This window comes from Colletotrichum acutatum (genome assembly GCF_030867785.1).
Source record: "Colletotrichum acutatum strain CBS 112980 chromosome Unknown BDZ83scaffold_9, whole genome shotgun sequence".
NCBI lineage: Eukaryota > Fungi > Ascomycota > Sordariomycetes > Glomerellales > Glomerellaceae > Colletotrichum > Colletotrichum acutatum.
In genome coordinates, this window is record NW_026849003.1 from 466,310 (window position 1) to 486,091 (window position 19,782).

General features: G+C 53.3%; 5 protein-coding genes across 5 annotated transcripts; 3 read left to right on the forward strand and 2 right to left on the reverse strand.

Annotated features, from left to right (window-relative positions):
- Positions 1-4,331: 4,331 nt before the first annotated feature.
- On the forward strand, positions 4,332-5,237 carry BDZ83DRAFT_567736 (uncharacterized protein; the record flags this gene model as incomplete). Its single annotated transcript, XM_060503983.1, has 2 exons — positions 4,332-4,789; positions 4,844-5,237. 2 exons carry the CDS (start codon positions 4,332-4,334, stop codon positions 5,235-5,237), a joined length of 852 nt encoding a protein of 283 aa, XP_060370005.1.
- A 405-nt stretch (positions 5,238-5,642) lies between these two features.
- On the reverse strand, positions 5,643-9,022 carry BDZ83DRAFT_747959 (uncharacterized protein; the record flags this gene model as incomplete). The annotated part of the gene is made up of 7 exons (XM_060513535.1): positions 5,643-6,426; positions 6,474-6,603; positions 6,651-6,972; positions 7,021-7,887; positions 7,932-8,020; positions 8,074-8,216; positions 8,265-9,022. 7 exons carry the CDS (start codon positions 9,020-9,022, stop codon positions 5,643-5,645), a joined length of 3,093 nt encoding a protein of 1,030 aa, XP_060370006.1.
- Positions 9,023-10,656: 1,634 nt separating this feature from the next.
- Positions 10,657-12,585, forward strand: BDZ83DRAFT_716089 (ATP-NAD kinase; the record flags this gene model as incomplete). The annotated part of the gene is made up of 3 exons (XM_060511816.1): positions 10,657-10,764; positions 10,823-12,074; positions 12,140-12,585. The coding sequence occupies 3 exons, from the start codon at positions 10,657-10,659 to the stop codon at positions 12,583-12,585; spliced, it is 1,806 nt and encodes a 601-aa protein (XP_060370007.1).
- Positions 12,586-14,501: 1,916 nt separating this feature from the next.
- BDZ83DRAFT_450929 (uncharacterized protein) lies at positions 14,502-15,949 on the reverse strand. Its single transcript, XM_060503161.1, has 3 exons — positions 15,408-15,949; positions 14,901-15,297; positions 14,502-14,840 (listed from the first exon to the last, which is right to left on the reverse strand). Exons 1-3 carry the CDS (start codon positions 15,744-15,746, stop codon positions 14,614-14,616), a joined length of 963 nt encoding a protein of 320 aa, XP_060370008.1. The 5' UTR covers positions 15,747-15,949; the 3' UTR covers positions 14,502-14,613.
- Positions 15,950-16,571: 622 nt separating this feature from the next.
- Positions 16,572-19,512, forward strand: BDZ83DRAFT_647510 (uncharacterized protein; the record flags this gene model as incomplete). Its single annotated transcript, XM_060510088.1, has 5 exons — positions 16,572-16,578; positions 16,765-16,849; positions 16,958-17,220; positions 17,791-17,861; positions 18,595-19,512. 5 exons carry the CDS (start codon positions 16,572-16,574, stop codon positions 19,510-19,512), a joined length of 1,344 nt encoding a protein of 447 aa, XP_060370009.1.
- Between the last annotated feature and the right edge of the window lie 270 nt (positions 19,513-19,782).

Sequence of the window (19,782 nt, forward strand, 5' to 3'; positions counted from 1 at the left end):
ATGGTGCGTCGAGCAGTAAATTGCATCCCGACATTTTGGGTGGTGGTCTTGGCCTGGTGATGCTCGGAAGGTGGGTGGAAGTTTAGAAAGCCCCCTTCTCGGCATTGCCTCAGCAGGCCAAGTCCGCAAGGCAAAGCACTCTTGCACGTTGAGGCCGGCAAGCCGCGAGCCTGACGTCTCCTCCAGTTCGTTTGTTTGGTGTGGCATCCTTGCTCCTGCCCTGCGTTGCCGATACCAAACTATTGATGCCATGTCAACCATGGCGCTCCAGCTGACGCTGTAGAACGCATGCGTCTCTTGTCTATATTGCAGCTTGCGTAATGCTCATGCGCGAATCTTTATCAATCCGGGGATTCGTTCCGGGGACTCGCTGGTAGCGGAGAGGGGTTCATGCGGAAGAACAAACCAGGACACGGATAGTTTGGCTGACGATACCTCGCAAATTCAGCTCCGACGGTAAATTGAGTGTGTCTATCCGTACTAATGTTTACTGTTTTCGACGTTGGCAGCACATGAGAAGTAAGCAGCCATTAGTACAGGGACTGAGCATGAGGAGCCTTTCAAAGGGGACCAAAAACCCGCAATTTCTGGAAACGCGCCAGATGTCTTCGAGTCAGGGAAAGACCGATTTCTGCTCGCCTGTCCCGTCAATACTGGAACCCATCTCCCGCTGTCATCCCATCACGACAGTTGCCAAGACGCTCTTGCCATGTTGGAGTCTGCCCTGCATGGTTTCTCCACTTGGGCTGGGAGCGGGCTTTGCAAGGACAAGTACTTGAAAACTCCTCCAGATTGCGAGGGCTGAAGTTGTCATGGCGGCCAATTGTGGCTTCTGTTAGTGGAAACGTACTATCGTTTTTCGCCGCAATGTGGGAAGGGGCAAATAAGCTGTCAAGCTAGCCCTTCCCCACGACCCGAGCGCCATATTACCTTGAAGGTAGCGCGCGGTTTGCCCACCTGCTCGGCGTCGTGATTCGGTTCGCGATTCTCTCTAGGCAGGAAAAGACAAAGAATCCCATTCCCACACCGAAACTTTACCGACTGACTGCTCGGCCAACGGTAGCAAGGCTGAACAAAGCCAAACACGCCAGGCCATGCGAGACAACAACCTATTATAGGCTTCACAAAGAAAATCCAACGGCCAAGAATAGCTGCCAAGTCGCACCAAGCTAGAGACAGCCCACGAGGTCGATTTCGAGAGACTTCTTTCCGATGTTCCACCTTGTGCGCCCGCCTATACGGAGAATGGCCCAACATCGTGTTGAGATGCACCTTCCGGTGGGGCCTGGTTCGCTGTTGCCTCCAAGAGGTTCTACAAAGGTGACAGGCGGTCAGGAAATGTCGCATAGCGCCGGACAAAATCATCGCCGAGAGAAATTACAGCAAGAAATTCCCAGACAGGCACTACCTACTACTGATTGATGAGGGAGGGACCTCACGCAAACGACCGGCCCCACACAAGGCCTCCGGTACGGGAAACCATGTGCCGGTGCCCCGGTGCCAGCCAGGAAAGCGGGGCCGTTGCCGTCCGTCAAGCCCTTCGCCTAATGACTCAACGCCGGTATCCTACGGCCAAAGTTTTCCGAATTAAAGGTAGCAAGGCTGGAAATCGCCAGGTGCAACAGCAGAGTTATCGACAGTCTTTGACCAGCCACCCGCAGCCCACCGAACGCCCCATCGGAAGCCTACCTGGAAGGCGCACGATCCGAAGCGCCCCTAGTCGGAAGGCATTCAATTCCGCAAGACAATACACAAACACAAACTGCGTCTTGTCTCGGGATTTTACGGTTTCTTTGCAACCCGAGATTGTTTACCAGCAACACTCAAGGACGACGAATGTAATGTTTTGTCTTGATGCGAGGGCCGTCGCCATCCAGTGAAAAGCCCTGGTTTAGTTGTCGGACGAACCCTTCTTGCCCAAAACGAAATCATGGAATCCTTCTTTCTACCGGCAATTTTCTCCGCGGGCCGAGGCACTTGGCTGGGATTTGACATCACAAATTCCCGTCGAAATCGTCCGATCGTCGACAGCTTAAAAGCCGCCGCTATGATTATCGTCGGCGCTACCCGTTAGACAATGCGTCGAGAAAGCAGGCAATGACATAACGTGACCGGATTGAGAGCATCGAACCCTAGTCCCAAAAGACCAACATTCCGTCGCCGAAATGGCGAAGAAATGGTAGACGTAAGAACCGCACCGACTGCGCTCTTATACACAGGGTGAATAAAACATTAGCAGTCATTAATATCTCTTCGAAGCAGCGATTATCTCCAAGCTGTACAGAGGAGTGATCCTGAATTTCTGGCGGGCAGGCTTTCCCACGATCTGGGGAAACCCCGACATGACCAGGGGAAACGACCAGGACCGTGCAAATCCACAAAAAACCTGGCAGCGGGAAGAACAAACTTTACGCGAAACTCGACGGAGAAGAGACGTGCCGTGGTTGCATGGCCGATCATCAATTATCTCATGAGCAGGACCGCCCTTGCAATTGGGTGCCGGCCCGCCAATGATCTTCAACAGCCCATACCAGGCCTTTAAACCGAGACATACTAGAGCGACGCGTACAGTACTAAGGGATGTCTTACAGGTATACGCATGAGCTGGCCAGACCAAGACAGAGAGAGGGCCAAAACCGGATCCAGCGGGGTTGAAAGCAGTCTCAAGTTGAGCAGACGTGATTCCAGAAATGAGACGCTCAGAATGTGGGCATTGTCAACCCTCGCAGTCTACCACTATGGATACCTACAGTGGACGCTGGGAAATCAGCCATAAATCCGAGAAGCTGCTCCGAGAACCATCCAAAGGGATATGATCCCGGGAAAGCTGGAAAACTCTGCCGTTCTTAAACTCTAGCCGTCTTGAACATGAAGCATCCCAGGGCTCCACGACTTCTTGGTACACTGCAGGCTTTTAGTCATGAACACCACCTTTACAACGTCAACGTACGGGTCTAGGCTCTGGGCTATCCCGTGCGAGCCGATGAAAAGTGAAGCCAACCCTGGCATGGAAAGCTAGGGGGCAGTGGAAACTCCCAGTCACAGTCACATCAAAAGCGAAAGGTAAAATGGGAAGACCCCTGGGAAACCGAGCGATCCCGATCCCCACACCTTCCAGGTTCGCAAAGTCATTCGCCCCGCCAAAGCCACAGACGACTCCACCACCGTGGCCGTGCCGGCCCTCCGGCCAGGGTTGAAAAAAGTATACTTAAGTAAGTATTGGGCAGTACTAATACTAATAAGTCTAGTATTGGGTAATACTAATACTAGCCTAGTTTAGTATTAGTATACCAAGCAATACTAGCCTTAGTATTAGTATACTAATAGTATACTGATAGTACTATAATTATTACGTAATTACACTTAAATTTAATAAAAATAAAATAAAAATAAATAAAAATAAACAGAAATAAATAAAAATAAATAGAAATAAAATATTATTATTAAAATATTACGTAATAATTTATTTTTATACTATTTTCTATATGATTACGTTATATAAGAATACTAATTAGTATACTAATACTTACTTAAGTATACTAATACTTTTTGATATGATACTAATACTTACTTATACTAGGCTTAGTACTAGATTTAGGTACTAATACTAGACTTACTTAAGTATACTTATACTAGACTAAATACTAGTAGTATTTTTTTCAACCCTGCCTCCGGCACAGAGAAAGTGGAGAAACCGTCCTGGCTCCGGTCCAATCACGGCGACGTCTATCCCTCCAAGACGCCTGACATCATCGGGCCCCACTTGCCCACAACCCCCATTCAGCCACAACGGCCTCCGTCATCAACGCTGCAAACAGCGCCCCAGACCAAGAACCTGACGCCTGTCCTCCGTCATTGGGTGAATTCGCTTCAAACTTTGGGGGTATTGTGTGTTGGTGTGGTGTGAATACACCACCTGTGTATCCGTAGAACGTAAAGAACATGTTCCAGGAATAAACGGGGATGGGGCGGAGACAGCCCAAGACAAGCTTGAACAGCGCTGTACCTTGCCACGATCTACGCAAAGGAGCGGGATCGGGCAGTCCATTTACCGGCAGACGGAGCAGGGAGGCAGCCCTTGTTTCCTTCTTCTTTCCTTCCATTTAACCTTTTGATTCTTAAGGGTCTCGAACCTCCCTCTACCCCATTCGTTCACCTTGACTCTATCTCATCCCACCTCACCTTCGGTATCCAGGGTGTGACTTGAACAACAAAAAGGAAACCCGAACAAAGTCAACCAAACAAACAAGTCTCCGAGTACACTGAACACATACAATCAGCCAACGAAATCAAAGAAACACAAAGGGAGCAGCTCAACACACGTCGCAACAATGGGCTTCGCATTAAAATTCCTCCAGTGGTTCATCCGTGGTGTCCAGCTAGGCTGCTCCATCCTCATCCTCGCAATCTTCTCCTACTTCCTCGCGACCCTCCACAACCACTCCCTCCCGATATCAAACTCCATCCGCGCCGTCGAGGGCATCTCCGGCGCCGCCACCCTCTACACCCTCGTCGGCCTCCTCCTACTCTGTTGCCTTGCGGGACTCGCCTTCACCTCCTTCATCGCCATCGTCCTCGACGTCGCCTTCATCGGCGCCTTCATCTACGTCGCAATCGCCAACAAGGGCGGCGCCGGAACCTGCTCCGGTACCGTCAGCACCCCCTTTGGCGACGGCCCCGCCGACGGCGAGCCGACCAACACGGGAAGCGACGGCTGGACTCATCTCCCCAGTCTGCGCACGGCTTGTAAGCTGCAGACTGCCTGCTTCGCAGTCTCCATTGTCGCAATGTAAGTATACTACTACCCTGGCCTTGAAGGGACGCAGCTAACATGTGAACACAGCTTCTTCTTCATCTTCTCCATCCTCGTCGAGGTTGCCCTCGCACGCCACCACCGCAAGGAGAAGCGCTTCGGCCCTAGCCCCAAGAACAACTACACCTCGGGCTCGGGCGCCAAGCCCGGCTTCTTCAGCAGCTTTCGCCGCCGCGGCCGCGCCGACACCGCGACCAACGATAACGCTCTGCCCATGCACACCAGCCCCGACCAGGTCCGCCCCAGCTACGCCACCGAAACCACCGCCGTTGCCCAGGATGCCGGGTACCCCAAGTACGAAGGCGCCTACGGCAACACCACGACGGCGACTGGCGGTGTCAACGGCTATGAGTATGGACATGAGACTGGCACCACGCAGCCGCCCCCTCGGCACTACAACGATGGTGTATACGACAGAGTCTAGATATGAGTGAGACAGGAATTGGAACGAGACCACATAATGAGCTGAAACAAGAATTGAAGATGGTCTAAGTTGGCAAAGATACCCAGGAAGTTGTGGAGTTTTGCCGTCGCTTTCGAGACGACGGCTTTTTGTTAGCATTCTAGTTACGAATCAATTGATGACACACACATTGAACCAATCATGCACATAGTGATCTTGTTTGACCAATACTGTTGTCTTTTGATCGTGACTACGTTCGTACACGTCATAAACTGCGTTTAAACCTCTGTGAGTGAGGTATTCGGTGCCTGGGTAAATCTGTCTCCCACAAGGGGTCGCCCGGCACCGACTTTTAGCTTTTAATAACCTATTCCAGACACTCGCCAAGTGTCAGCATACCTCGTAATTTTGACGCTCAGGGTGATTTCATGGCCAGCCGGCCGCATCGTGCTCCCACTCACTGTTTGCGCCGTCATCGGCCCCGACATCAGCCCAATTCATGTCCAGCTTCTCCAGCTCCCTTGTAAAAAAGTCTTGCTCCTCGCGTAGGGCGGCCCGCAGCTCGGCAGCAATCTTGTCCGGGTATCGCCGCACATTGGACCAGTGCGTCAGACTGCGCAGTGCCTGCTCCAGTGGCAGCGCCGAGTCCACTTCGGCATCAACGTCGCTACCGGCCAACCACTCGTCACGCAGTTCAGGTCGACAGTGTAAGTACACTGCCGTGATGACGCGCATGTTGCTCTGCCGCCACTTACGGCCGCAGTAGGGTACTTGGTTTTTGAACAGCTTCAAGGTGTACAGTCGGAGTTCTGGCTGGGGAATCTTGAGGGACTTGCGGAGAATGTTGGCAGACTTGTACTGCACCAGAAGAAGGTTCCGGTGAGCTTTGTGCTTACAAATCTTTTGCATGATTCGGAGGTAGTTGATCAAAGAGAAGAAGTTTCTTCTCGAAAAATCAGTGATGGGCTCCGCTGGCAGGTCGCCGATAGGATATCCGAGCTCATCAACTTCAGGGCGCATCGCGGCTTGTCCTTCAAGCTTGCTGGTGTCGTCGCCATCGCGGGTTGCGGCGGTCGCGACGCGAGGCGGTGACCGCCTTCTCTTTATGGGCGGTGGCGCCGCTTCGTCCTCGCTCTCCTCCTCGTCGGGCTCTGCCTGTGCAGGCGACTTTTCCTTGAATTTCGACCGCAGATTGCAGAAGTGGAAGAAGCTGATTATGTCAGTTTGCGTCGCGTAAAGGTTGGTAACATCACACACCTGTTCTCCAGTCGGTCCGTTTTGCTGTCGACAACCTGTTGAACATCCTGATGGGCGAACAACTTGAGCACCAGCGGGAGGTAGTTAGAATCCAGCAAAAGTTGCGTCATGTATTCGGATTTCAGAACGTCTGCAGCCTGGTCAGTTTATGCCTCGGGCTAGAACAAGCATACTCACGAGAGACTCTGAGCCACTTCAACAGAAGCAGGAGAATGCCAGTAATAGCCTTTGTAGTGATTTCCCGGGATCGCGCGGCATCGACCTCCTCCGGCGACATCTCAGGGAGCTCTGGAGGGCCGCCTCCAGCTGAAGAGGGGTCTTGGGGCTGCTGTTGTCTATTAGGTCCAGCGCCGCCGTTCATACCGCCATTGGCACCTCTGCCGGCCATACTTGGGTGCTGTTGACCTTGCGGAGGTTGCGACAAAACGGCGGTAACGTTCATTAGTATCGGCCTCAGTAGGACGATTACAAGCGACTGTAGATGAGGAAGGGATTCCTTCTGCCAAAGTGTCAGTCAAACTCAGCTCAAAGTGCCAAAAACACTCACGTAGAAGCTTTCGACAGCAAGTAGACGCCGCTTGATCTCATCGTTTACTTTATCTGCCGAAGGGCCGCAGTCGATTTCGGGCTCTCGCATCGAAAGTTGCGCTTCTCTGCGCTCCTCAGCTTTGGTCTCCGCCTTGAACGCAGCAATCTCCTGCTTCTCTTCGAGGGTCAGCCCCTCAAGGTCGAGATTATCAACATCGCTGTCGTCGCCATCTGCTTCCCACCCTCTCTCGAATCTGAGGAAGCTTTCACGCTCTTCCCACAGCTGTCGCGTAGCACGGGTCATGCGAACCCTCTTTGCAAACAATTCGCCTGCCTCCAAGATGGACGCAGGAATATCACTGCCCTCCCACCTGCGACCGACAAGCTGTTCCTGCAAGCCAGCTCCACCTTTACCACCAGCGCTGTTGCTTGTGGCATCTAGAGGTGGGTACATAAATGGGAAATTCTGGTTCGTCTGGTAGTTTTGCTTTTTGCCGCCCTTGCCCCCAACACCAGGAGACGGCGGCGGTGACGGAGCCGGCGTCGCAATGTGCACAGGTTGATGCAAGATAGAAGCGCCGCCGCTCTGTGAGGTGGGCGGCCCCGGAAAAATCCCATTGGCTGCACTGGTCCTCGTGGGCTGATTTGGTATGGGTGGAAGAAGGGTTGTGTTCTCAGGCTCCAGGGGGATGAGTGTCCGCGGAGGGACATAGGCCGGATACTTGGATGTGAGCTCTTGTCGGAACACATGGTAGTCTAGAGGTGATGCCGTGATGAAGTCTTTGGACTTCGCATTGGGCGATTCGTTTGTTGCCTTTTTGGCTTCGTCTACCTCTTTTGTACCGCCGAAAACGAGCAGAACAGTTTTCCAGAAAAGCAGAAAGATCTATAATTATTAGTAAGGTTTGCGCACGGCATCAATCTTCGTACCTGGCTAGATGGCATTAAATTCCCATCGTCCCAACGCAGCTTTGAGGTTGCGAGCGACATAAAATCAACCAGTCCGGGTTTGAGAGAAACTAACAGCAGTCAGTCGGGTCTTTTCGAGATAGGTTGAGTGCATGTGACTTACGAAGCTCGGATCTGGTGGCCCCCAGTTCCTTAGGGAAGCTCAGAGCCTCCTGAATAATGACATACATAATGGTCATAAGATTGATAAGTTCATCCTGGGCCTCTTGGGCGCCACCCGGCTGGACGAGACGAGCATCATCCGACCTGCTTGAGTTAGCTTACATCGTAACACAAATTGCCCGGGGTACTTACCAAAACACATCAAAGCAACTTTGCAGAGCCGACCAAACAGTGTGAATGCCGGCCAAAGATGTCAGAAAGCTGATGCTTGATCTGATGGCCTCTAATTGTGTCGCGCTGGCGGCCGACCTCCTGTCACCCACAGTGTCAGGCGTCGAAGTATCGCCCCATCGACCTAGCACCAGGTACAAAACTTTGCCGATATGCGCAGAACGTTGTGTCGGGTCCTTGACCTGAAGACCATCTAGGGCATCTAGCGTGAACTTGGCCTTTGTCTGGTGGTCCGTCTCTTCCCAAGTTGTCTGTATATCGTAATCGTGCTGCCACTGCCATTCGAAAGCTCTCTGAGCGGCGTTCAATCGTACCCATTGCCAAAACTGATAAACAAACCATTCGTCAACCTCCTCGTCGTGGACACCCATATCATTATAGACGAAATCGTAGGCGACAGGCTCGCCGCGACTGAACTCGGCAACGATTTTACGAAGCTGCAACAATGATAGCGAGTCGGTAGGCTGCTGAGGTTCGGGCGCAGGAGGCATTGGGGCCGGGGGTATCGGAACTGGCAACGGAGCTGGAGAGGGTGCAGATGAGTTTCTCTGCAAGGACGGTCGTGGTGGAGGCGGAGGAGGTGGGTTGCTCGTATCGGGACCAACGTCTGCGACGACAGCATTCGCTACCACGGCATCTGCAACATCGCCGGTCGGTGGAGGTTCCTTTTCGGCAGCGGCGCCATCGTTGGCAGGCCGCGAGGGCCACAGAGAGTTCATCCTGTGAGGAAGTGGAGGTGCGTCGATGGGTGTATCATGCTCTAAGAGTTTGCTAGTAGACAGAGAGCAGTCGAGTGTGCATCATCCGAGGAGACCATGGAACGAAGAGGGAACACCTCGCGTCGATAACGTGTCGGATCGTGTTGCGGGCTCAATTTTGGGTGTTCAGCGCGAAAGCATTCTGACGTGGTCGCGGTGAAGATGCAGGTGCTGTTTGCGCTGCAGCTTGTGATTGGTTGGACAGCTGGTTCTTGGTGGTTTGGCGGGGTGTGCCTCGATGTACGACCCAGCTCCACCTCAGCTTCCAGGTTCTTATCACTTATCGATTATCGCATGTCTTATCTGGTAGGATATTAGGTCATCCCCCTTATCGTCCGGTCTTTCCAGTAAATACCGTAGGTACACTGGCACGACTGGGTACAAGTATGGCATTCCTCGATCGAACAGGAAGGGGAAGAGTGACATGTGCCTGGCGATGCTCGTCGCTTACACTGCATTGCATGGGGAAATGAACTCATTCGAGGCGGCCATGGCGATGGAGTGATCGTCTCATGTTAGATAGTGCGCGAGCAGCATCACCCGATGTTAATCAACAGTCAGCAACCCAATGAGTGTCTAGCTTCAGATCCTTACTGCGCAGGCTTTCCCCCAAGAGTAGATAGATGGTCATGCGGACGTCCGCAAGGTCAACTCGGTTGGTATTAGGCTCTGACCCCTTTGGCTACCTGGCACCTGCCTCTTTCTTGATTCCCTGTTGTATTACATTCCGTCGCAGAGGTACAGTGCCGAAGAACTGCAAAGCTGGCAAGTGCAGAAGTATAAAATTCTTGGTGCGTTTACTTATCCAGCCTGTGATTCAGTCAGGTTCTGCGAGTCCCACCGCCTAAAACAGCAACGACGTCAGCGACTTGTCCCCCTACCGCCCCGGTTCTTCGGCAGCACAAGCCACGGGCAAATAGGCCCCCCACTTCACTAATCCTGCCCGCAGTGAGGAACCTGTCTTTCATGTTGGTCAGCTCGGCCCACTCCGGGCGAACCAGCACCCTAATGGCTACGGGCAATGCTGCAATCATCACTAACACCTTGGCCCCGCTGGTTGAAGAAGCTTCCATCCGTTGAAGCTGAGGTGGGCAGCTCTTACTCTGCAACCTTTTCTATTTTAGTTTCCTTTGATAGATTTCTGTCCACCATTTCTCCGAGTCACGCTCTTTAGAACAAAACCTTTATTCATTCATCGTCTGAGCCTCGGCATCGGCAGCAACCTGGATCCTAGTTTCTATTCATTCATACTTTCGGGGAACGTGCCTCGGGGTTGCAATCGCGAACACTTCCTGCATGTCCAATTGCCTCATTGCCACTGCACATGGGCACTGTGCGACGCAAAGAAGAGAGAGACAGCCACTTGATAACTTGCTCTTTGCGAACGCAGTCGAAATAAACTTCCAGTTTGCCGACGATTGCGCCTGCTTTCCAACGCTCTCAAAACTGCTTCCTTTTTCAATCCGCTGTTAATGCTGTGAGAACGCATCGAAGTCGTCCACAAATACCAACCGCGATTAAGCTACCCCGCCATCGTCGCGACTTTCCCAACTTGTTTCGCCTTCTTCGTTATCGCGACGCTCTTGCTGCGGGAAATGGGTGCCGTGACTACCAACGACGAAACGGAGAAGCGCGTTGGTTTTGAGAAGGAGGAGGATGCGCATTCAAGCGGAAGTGACGATGACTACCAAAAGGCCGTCGAGGTATGTGGATTTGAAAGCATCATACCAAATAGCATGCCTTGTATTAAGACTGTGATAGGTCACTTTTGATCCTGGAAACCCTTACCGGCGCAAAAGCTCTCTAGTCACGTCCGAGTCTTCCAGGCCTTTGCCGCGACACCCTAGCCGGAGAACCGAGTGTATCGTACACCAGTTCCTCGAAAGCCAGAGAAAAGCTCGAAACGCGGTAGCCTCCGCCAGCAACCATGGTTCTCGATCGAATTCGGTATCAAGCGCCTCGAAAGCCACCACGGACAACTACCACCACGGTCATCCCACTTATGAGAATTCTCATCGGCAGGTCGGTGCTTGTGATGTATCTGGGGAATCAGGAATGTCGAAAACTGTTGAGCCCAAGGGACGGCTCGCAAAGCAAAGAGCGTCGATTCTGGCTGCCGATAGCCCCGAAGGCAGTGACGTTGGCCAGGCCGACGAAAAGTCCTGGCGATCCGAGATTATCAAGTCTGCTTCGCAAATCGATCTGACCCATTCTGATGACGACGACGAGCTACATAGCCGACTACTCACCAAGAAACAGCTTAGTGAAATGGCCTGGGGAGTTCGAGAGCTCAGTAGACGGCTCAGCAGTATGCGTATCAGATTCCGCGTAAAGACGATTTTTCTCTTGACCAAGATCCACGATGCGGACCTGATCGCGCGCACACGAGAACTGACCAAATGGCTTCTGTCACATGAGCGGGACGTTGTGTATACAGTCTACGTGGAAGAAAAGTTTAAGGACAACAAGAAGTTCAATGCGACGGGGATAGTTGAAGAGCTCAAGAAAGACGTTGCCGAGTCAGGAGCATCGAAAGCTGGGACAAGTGAGGACGGCATATCAAAGCGTCTCCGGTACTGGAATGAAGACATGTGTCGGAATCGGCCGCACATGTTCGACTTTGTCATTTCATTGGGAGGCGACGGTACCGTACTCTACGCCAGCTGGCTATTCCAGCGCATTGTCCCGCCAGTGTTGAGCTTCTCCCTCGGCAGTTTGGGTTTCCTGACGAAATTCGATTTCGAGGACTACCAAAGCATCCTCGAAAATGCCTTCAATAAGGGTGTTACAGTCAGCTTGCGCTTGCGGTTTGAGGGAACCATCATGAGGAGCCAGACGAGGAAACAACTGGTGGACGGTGAAGAGAGCAGCTCGAGCCAAGACGACGATGGGCGAAAGCTTGACCTCGTCGAAGAGCTAGTGGGCGAGGAGAGGGAAGATGAGCACACCCACAAACCAGACGGAACTTTTGAGATATTGAACGAGATCGTCGTCGATCGTGGTCCAAATCCAAGTAGGTCCTCGACTATGCTTCCCTGCCGAGAAAACTCTAGATGACTGATCCTGCGACCCCAATAGCAATGTCGTACACTGAAATCTTCGGTGACGACGAACACTTCACCTCCGTCTTGGCAGACGGCATTTGCGTTTCGACCCCAACGGGCTCCACCGCGTACAACCTGGCGGCCGGCGGCTCACTCTGCCACCCGGAGAACCCCGTCATGCTCGTCACTGCCATCTGCGCGCACACGCTCTCGTTCCGTCCCATCATCCTACCCGATACCATTGTTCTTCGTGTGGGCGTTCCATACGATGCAAGGACCAATTCGTGGGCCAGCTTCGACGGCCGCGAGCGCGTGGAGCTATTCCCCGGAGACTACGTGACGATCAGCGCCAGCCGTTATCCCTTTGCCAGCGTCCAGGCTCAGGGCCGGCGTAGCGAAGACTGGGTTAACAGTATCAGCGGCAAGCTGGGCTGGAATACGCGCCAAAAGCAAAAGGAATACAAAGAATGGGAGAGGTAGATCCGTTCGTGCAGGGGATCAATGACCGAAGACAAAAAGTCCAGAAAGGTTCCACGACACGCAGAGTCCAAAAGGCTTGGCTCCGGATAGCAGCTTTCCGAGCGACTGTCAGTCTGTAAGCTGTCACCATCAAGAGCTCACGTGGTCACACGTAGACGACGAGGATGGGCACTTTCAAATCTTTTGTCACTTGCCGCGTGGCCAGCCCAGGAAGGAAGCACACATACAGCAACTACATCCTGCCTTACGGAGGACTATAAATCCAAACGCCAAGCCCCGGAGATGGTTCACGTCCCTGAGGAAACCTCTTTTTGAGTCTTCCAGAGGTGAGAACGTCCCGTCTTTGGGAGGGTGGCCACTTGGCCTCCGAGAACGAAGATCGACTAGGTTCACGAACGCAACTAAGCTTTGCCTTTGAGCTTGGCCCTGCGTCTTTCAGCCTAGCCTTGGTACGATGTGAGTTGCGAGGAAAAGAGGATGGGCTCCGAGAAATCATAGCAACACATCCGTCTTAGTAGCAATCTGACGATCCATCTGACTTCAAGACGGGCTTCAGGTATCGTTGTTGTGCTCGCCATTTACAACTTGCTTTCTCGTTAAACGGAATTCCTCCATCCCATCAAGTCCACAATGGAAAACAGCCCAACGAGCAGACTGTGCGCACGAGGCAGATGACAATGCCCAGACGATGGGCAGACAGAGTCATCTCTGCGGGCGTCAAGGTGTTTCTTGCCCCAAAGACACGAAAGAAAAACCTCAACCCAGGGCAATCCACGCCAAACCCGACAAAACGAACGCGGCAAGCTAAAACACCGACCGGCGTCACCCGCCCAACCTCGCTGGCCCTACGACTCCCAGGGCAGGGCACCTTACTGAGAGGCCTTACACTACTCACGGATAGGCCGCCTCGCGGGCTTTCGCAGCGCATCTATTGCCCGCTCGGTCGTACCCGCGGATGCCCTTGGTCATGGGCCTGGCTTCCCTTGGCTTCCTGAATCCTCCCACCTCCCGCAGAACCAGGATGGTCCCTGAGTCGTGCGCTGACAAAGGAAACGCTACAATTCTCCCATTGGGTCTTTTTCCACTAGGCGATTTCAGCATGGATACCGCCGATGGGTTGTATGCGGCTCTATTAGTATCTACCAGGGTGAGGGGACTTGTGACAGATGCTGCGACGTCCCGCTGGTCCCATGTTCGCCGGCAGCACATTGGAACGTCTCACAACCACAACAACTCGGAACTGATCGCCATACGTCCACAGGCGGTCAATAGGCGGCTTTTTTTGCCCTTTGAGCTGCAGGTTCCACATGATGCCTACATGTTTTTTCATGCAGGAACCGCCACGCAGAGTCGGCATATGGTCGATTTTTCGCTTGAGACGAAACAGGCATTTTTGATTTCCGGTCGTTTCTACCAAGGTATGCTACATGCACTTAAAAAAAAAAAAAAAAAAAAAAAAGGAACTCTCAAGGAAAGCATGGCAAGCAGAAGTCGGAGCTATCAATAATCGCTGGGCAATGTTTGGGTAGATGGCAAAGAGGTATTTTTTGAGATAGAGAAGAACAAGAGAAAAAGGTTCAGATACACAACCACTCGATACGCCGCGCCGCTGCCCGCCACAGCCAATAAGGAGAAATAACCAGGCGTTTTCCAACTATCATAGAAAATTGTACACGCCGAATGCTAATAATTTGTCTAAAACGAACACCCACACCACCTTTCCCAAAATGTTTGATATCATGGCGTAAAATAAAAGACAAAGAGTTTTTGAGGCCCGTAAAAAGCGAAGGCAAGCCGAGACCCATTTTGTACGCGTGAGCCGTTTGTGTATAGTGAGCTGAGTACTCAGGTGAGTGGAGAGCAGCGGAAGGATCTCGACGAGGGATTAGGGCTGAGGCCGGGAATCGTAAATTTTTGAATGAGTTAAGGAGGAGAAGAAACAAATCGTGGCAACGTTCTCAATTTTGGGGGGTTTGGTTGAATAAACTCTTTTTGGGTTTCCAGAAACACACACGCGAGAAGAGCAATCTACTGCTCGTCCTCCACATCGTCGGCCTGAGTCTCGACAAAAGTCATGGTGACGCCCTCACCGCTGACGTTCAGGTTGACGGTGTCAATGGCACCGCCGCTGACGCCTCGTGCGTTAAGCTCCTCAACTGCGCGCTTGACGACGTTGTTGTTGGTGGCGGGGACGACTTGGGAAACGGGGACGGAAGGATCGCGGGCAACGAGCTTCTCAGGGGTCATCTCGACGCCTATTCCGTAGTGATTAGCCGCGTGTGCCTCGAGTGTTCCAAGGCTTATTTGTTACTTACCAGCAGGAACGCCGGAGCGAACGTACATGGTGGTGACCTTGGCACGGCGGCGAGGGGGCTGCTGGGCCTCATCGGAGCGGGCCTTGACCTTCTGCTGAGCAACAATAGCGCCGGCAGGGCGGGGTGCAGCGGGGGTAGCGGGTGCGGCCTCAGCGGCGCCTCCGGTTCCAGGGCGAGCTGCTGCTTGCTGGTTGTTGTCGATGATCATGCCGACACCAGAGCCCTCCTTGCCAGTGCCAAGCTGAACCTTGGGTCCCTTAACGAGAGCAGCCTCAGCGTACTTCAGAGCGCGATCGAAACCGGAGAGATCTCGCTTCTCGGCGGGACGGGCCTTGGTGAGCTGTACACGGGGAGCGATCTCTTTGCCCATTCCTTGGAGGGCTGCGATGGCCTGGGCCTGGTTGGAGAGGTAATATGTTAGCTGATATTGGTCTGATAGTACTAGCGTCCGTGTGTGTCCCGTACACACAGACATGAGCCGCCCGAAAGCTAGAAGATTCCACTAACCTCGTTGATCTGGTTGTCCGCGGACGAAGCAGTCACCGGCGTAGCACCTCCGACTGAAGCAGCGGCTTGCTGAGCAGGCTGCTGAGGGGCTGCCGGGGTGGCAGGTGCCGCGGGAGCGGCTGGGGCGGCGGCCGGAGCATTCGCAGCACCTTGAGCAGCATTAACTGCGGCGCCCTCCAGTACGTTCATCAACTGGGAGACGTCGTTTCTACCGCCAAATGAAATTTCACCATCACCCACCACCAAGGCAGGTGAATAAGCGCCCAAGTTGATGTTCAAGGGCAGAGCGTTGAGCTGAGCGGCCAGGCCGGCAACGGCGAAGATGTAGCGGTTGACCATCTTGTCGATCTGTTCGGGTAGTCGGTATTTCTTGGTGTGATTCGGGTAGAACGGCTCTTGGAAGAAGAGGCGAAGGTGGGCTGAGGAACGGTGACACTAACTAATAGGCGTAGAGTTGTATAATAAGGACACGACCAGCGGAAGAATTGAAGATAGCTTTTTAAAGTCTTGAATAAGAGAGAGAAGAAAACCGAGAAGAGACAGGATACCAGTCGAGCACAGCTAGAGAAGAAATAGAAGAAAAGATCTGAAAAACTGCACGAGAATTTAGCTTTCATATATTTCCCCACGAGCCAAGATGGATGAGTTGAGACTGGAGACTAGCCACATGCTTGAGACACAGCCGCCAAGATGCCAAGAGATAGAGTCCCGTCGAAAGCCTCAAGTTGGTCCTGGGCCCTCAGACATTAGCAGAGGGGGCTACCGTCTGGGGTAGGCTCTTGATCGAGTCGATACGGAGGCGCAGGCAGGGGGTGGTCGTCGTGGTCGAGGTGGGATTGCCCAGCTGGAAAGCTCCGAATAGCGCCAAGGGATGGCCGAGGGACGAGTAGGCTAGCGATGGTACATTGTAGACAATCCGCCCAGCGGGACTGGATATTGTTCAGCGTGAGGTCCAAGCAGTCACCGACGCAGTCGAGGCATGAAACGCAGGTGACACCAGAGACAGGCAGCGAGCCAATTGGGCAGGTCGGTTTGGGATATCCATCTGGGAGGCCAGCCGCGGTCGAGTGTGCAAGAGGAGGGCGATTCGAGACCAAGCTTGACGGAGAGACCTGACTAGGAGGTCTTGGCATCGTCGCCGTGCCTCTATGCGATGGCCGAGATATGTCAGGTAGGATGCCAATTTTGGCCCAGAGATCCACGCTCTGATGTTGCCAGGGCATGGGAGGGCATGGGTGACCCCCCGGGACGCGTAGACAGATCCGACTCGACTCTCTGGCAGATGGTCGAGGGACGCAGTATTTGCAGAGTGGGTCAGTCGCTCATGAGACTTTGCCAAGCACTCCTGCGATGGTAGTTGGGACGTGCACAGCAACGATACTGCCCATTTCTCTGCGTCCCTCCGTTGATTTCTGCTTGGGTGGATGGGACGAAGGTGGCGGGTGAGCAGCAGCCTGGACGATACTTGGTGTTGGTGGATTTCGAAAGGAACAATTCAGAGGTTCAGAATTCCGCGTAGCATCTAAGCATACCTTCATGGTTGTGCCAAGGGGCGGATTGTTCTCTTGGCACTTGGCGGGTCGCCGTATGGCCGGTGTCGTCTTCCGTCTGGTACCATCTTTTGGACTTGCTGCCCCTCTCAGCAGGGCAGACTATCGAGCATCGATGCAACGGCCAAGAAGCACAAGAGATCTCCCCGGTATTGGCGTTGTCGGGTGCCGCGGCGGATGGAGTCTCCAAGCCCGCCAAGTGGCCAAGGGCAATCAGCCACGTCCCGGCCGTGTAACCTCTTGGTCCGCGGCACGCCGCACAGGTAAGAGACACACATACTGAGGACGCAGAGCCGCTAAACAACGAGGCAAGAGTGAATCGGGTTGTTTTCTCCAGCGAGTCGTGCGCAGCGCCGTTCGGCCCGCCCTTTGCCGGGATGGTGTCCCTGGCGGATGTTTCCTCAACTCCAGGTTGCGGATGATGGAAAGACGTCTAGTGGTGGGCAGAGGGGCAAACGCATGACAGTCGTGCCCCGATGGTTTGCCAATTGTCAAGTGTCAGGAGGAGCCCCAAGAACCCCGTGGGACGGTACAAAGCGAAAAAAGGGTCCAACTGCATTCCGTGACAGAGTCTTGGGCCGGGTGGATGGATGGAGACTGGGATGCAATGCAGAGAGGACAGACGAGTTCGACCGAGCATGGGGAGTCTGAGGTCGATCGACTGTGAGTGCAGTACCGTTGGAGTGTCCAGTGGATTTTCTGGTCTGGTGCGACACTCTCCCATACTTCTGCCCGTGTCTGAGACTTCGGAGTTGCGTGATAGTCGCCGTCGTAAGGATTCCGCTGATGGTGGCCGTCTGTACATTGTTGTTTGCTTGGGCTCCGTTTTGTAGCCAAAATTAGCATTGTGAGCCGGGGACATCAGACCAAAGCCCCTATCTTCCCTAACCTCGAACGGGAAAGAGTCAGTTTTGCGGTTCTTGTGTAATATGTACTCCGTATGTGCGGTTTGCGGCTTGCCCCATGACACACCATGTTCGCGAGTCTTCAATGCAGGCCGGTGGGTTGAGGCCTGCAGGATGTGCCCAGTTCGAAGCGAACATGCACGTGCCTGACCCGCTTGGTTTCCGGCGAGAAGAAGGCAAACGAACCGGGGGAGAGCCTGAAGGCATTCAGACTCTGCAAAGTCAATGAGCTGGAAGTCGAATCGGTGTCGTTGCCCGTAATCAAGAATTGCTGTGTGTTGCCTCATTGTTTGTATGGTAGGACCGTTGCAAAGACTTTGTTGGGTGTGGAAGGAAAGAGTTCGCGCTCGCCTCAAGGACAGGGCGAGGTTTCCAGGCTGCAAATAGAGACTCTGACAGGTTTTTTCTTCCTGCCTTGCCAAACGCCTAAACTCTGCTGACCGGCTACTGCCTGTCATGTCTACCCGCATCGCTCACCTCAGGTTTTCTCACCAAGCGCATCCCGTGCGTACCCTTTTTGCTCTGTACCTTACATCAAATCTGCATCCAACGTCCGTACCTCACAGAAGCTAAGGTATGGAAGGTTCATACTCCGTATATTCGGCTGGATTTCTCATCAGCCTGGAAAAAGTGTGACAGCCATTCATTCTTGATTCGATGCAGCTAATCTTTGACTTGGCATTAGGTTAACCAGCCGAAAGGCTACTGCGCGGCAGCTGTCGCCATCTTTAGTGCGCCGTCTGTGATCAACTGTCATCTCCTTTCCGCCATGTGGTCCGGCTTCGAGTGTGGAGGGAAGGAAGAATGAAGCTTCGTCCGGAAGAGACGGCGCGGAATGGCTGGTCTTGGGAGTCTAAAGTCTTGGAAACCAGCCTGTCAACCACTTGTGGCACGTCTTGGGCAGCGCGAGTCCTTCCGCATAAGCAACTCTCCAGCGGCCCCATTCCCAATGTTGCAGCTTCACTTTCTGGGGAGCAAGAGTCTCTTCGCCATTGGGTCCGCAAGCCGATGCTCGAAAGACAAGAGTTTACCAAGACCATCCATCGTCGCTCTTGGCTGCGTCCAAGTGTTGTCATTTCGTCCACCCTTTACGAACAGACTGACTCTAAATCTCTTGAGTCTGGGGGCCAAAACTCCGGGCAGCCTGGCCTAGATGGCAATGGCCACGCATTCTGCACCGGAATTGTTTGTTTCGAGAATCGAGACCTGGTCAACACAAGCTTACTTGACTACTCCATCTTGGCTCTCGTCCAGAGTCGTAGTCTACCCCCTGAAGGCGTCCATGCACCCTGCGATCCCATTCACCTGCAACGTAGGTCGTCGACAAATGTTGCCTCTTCCAAGTGCCGACAGAGGAAGAGGAGCCATGATGGCATGGGTTTGTCGCTCCAGCGAGAACGAACTCCCCCGTTCTACATGGACCCCGGGCCCGTTGGTCAGGAATCACAACGGCGGATGTTCCCAAGGGTTACACTCCTCGTCTTTGCCGATATTCGTCGCCCGCCCCGGTCGCGCAAGGCCTTACACACCAAAACACGCTTACCTCTTCAGACGGATGCACCGTCACTGCCTCAAGCTTTCTGTCATCCAAGCCCCTTGGACGCAAAACCTCGGTGCTCACAGTCGGCCAAGCCGGTCCAACGGCACTAGAATGCAACTCGAGCGATTGTGACAGCACCAGCAACCGCGGTGATCTCCTACGAGAGACCAGCAATAAATCAAGGCCGCGCGCATTTGTCTCATTCGTCGCATATCCTCTAGACAATCCGAAAATAGCTCTCGCGGATGATCTGAGACGTTCGCGAACCTCAACCACTATCTGATTGAACTCTTAGACGAACTGGTTTCTATCGGTGCTCCGTTCATGCGTTCGGACTATCTAGGCCAGCCAGCAACTCGGAACCTATTGCGAACGTTGTG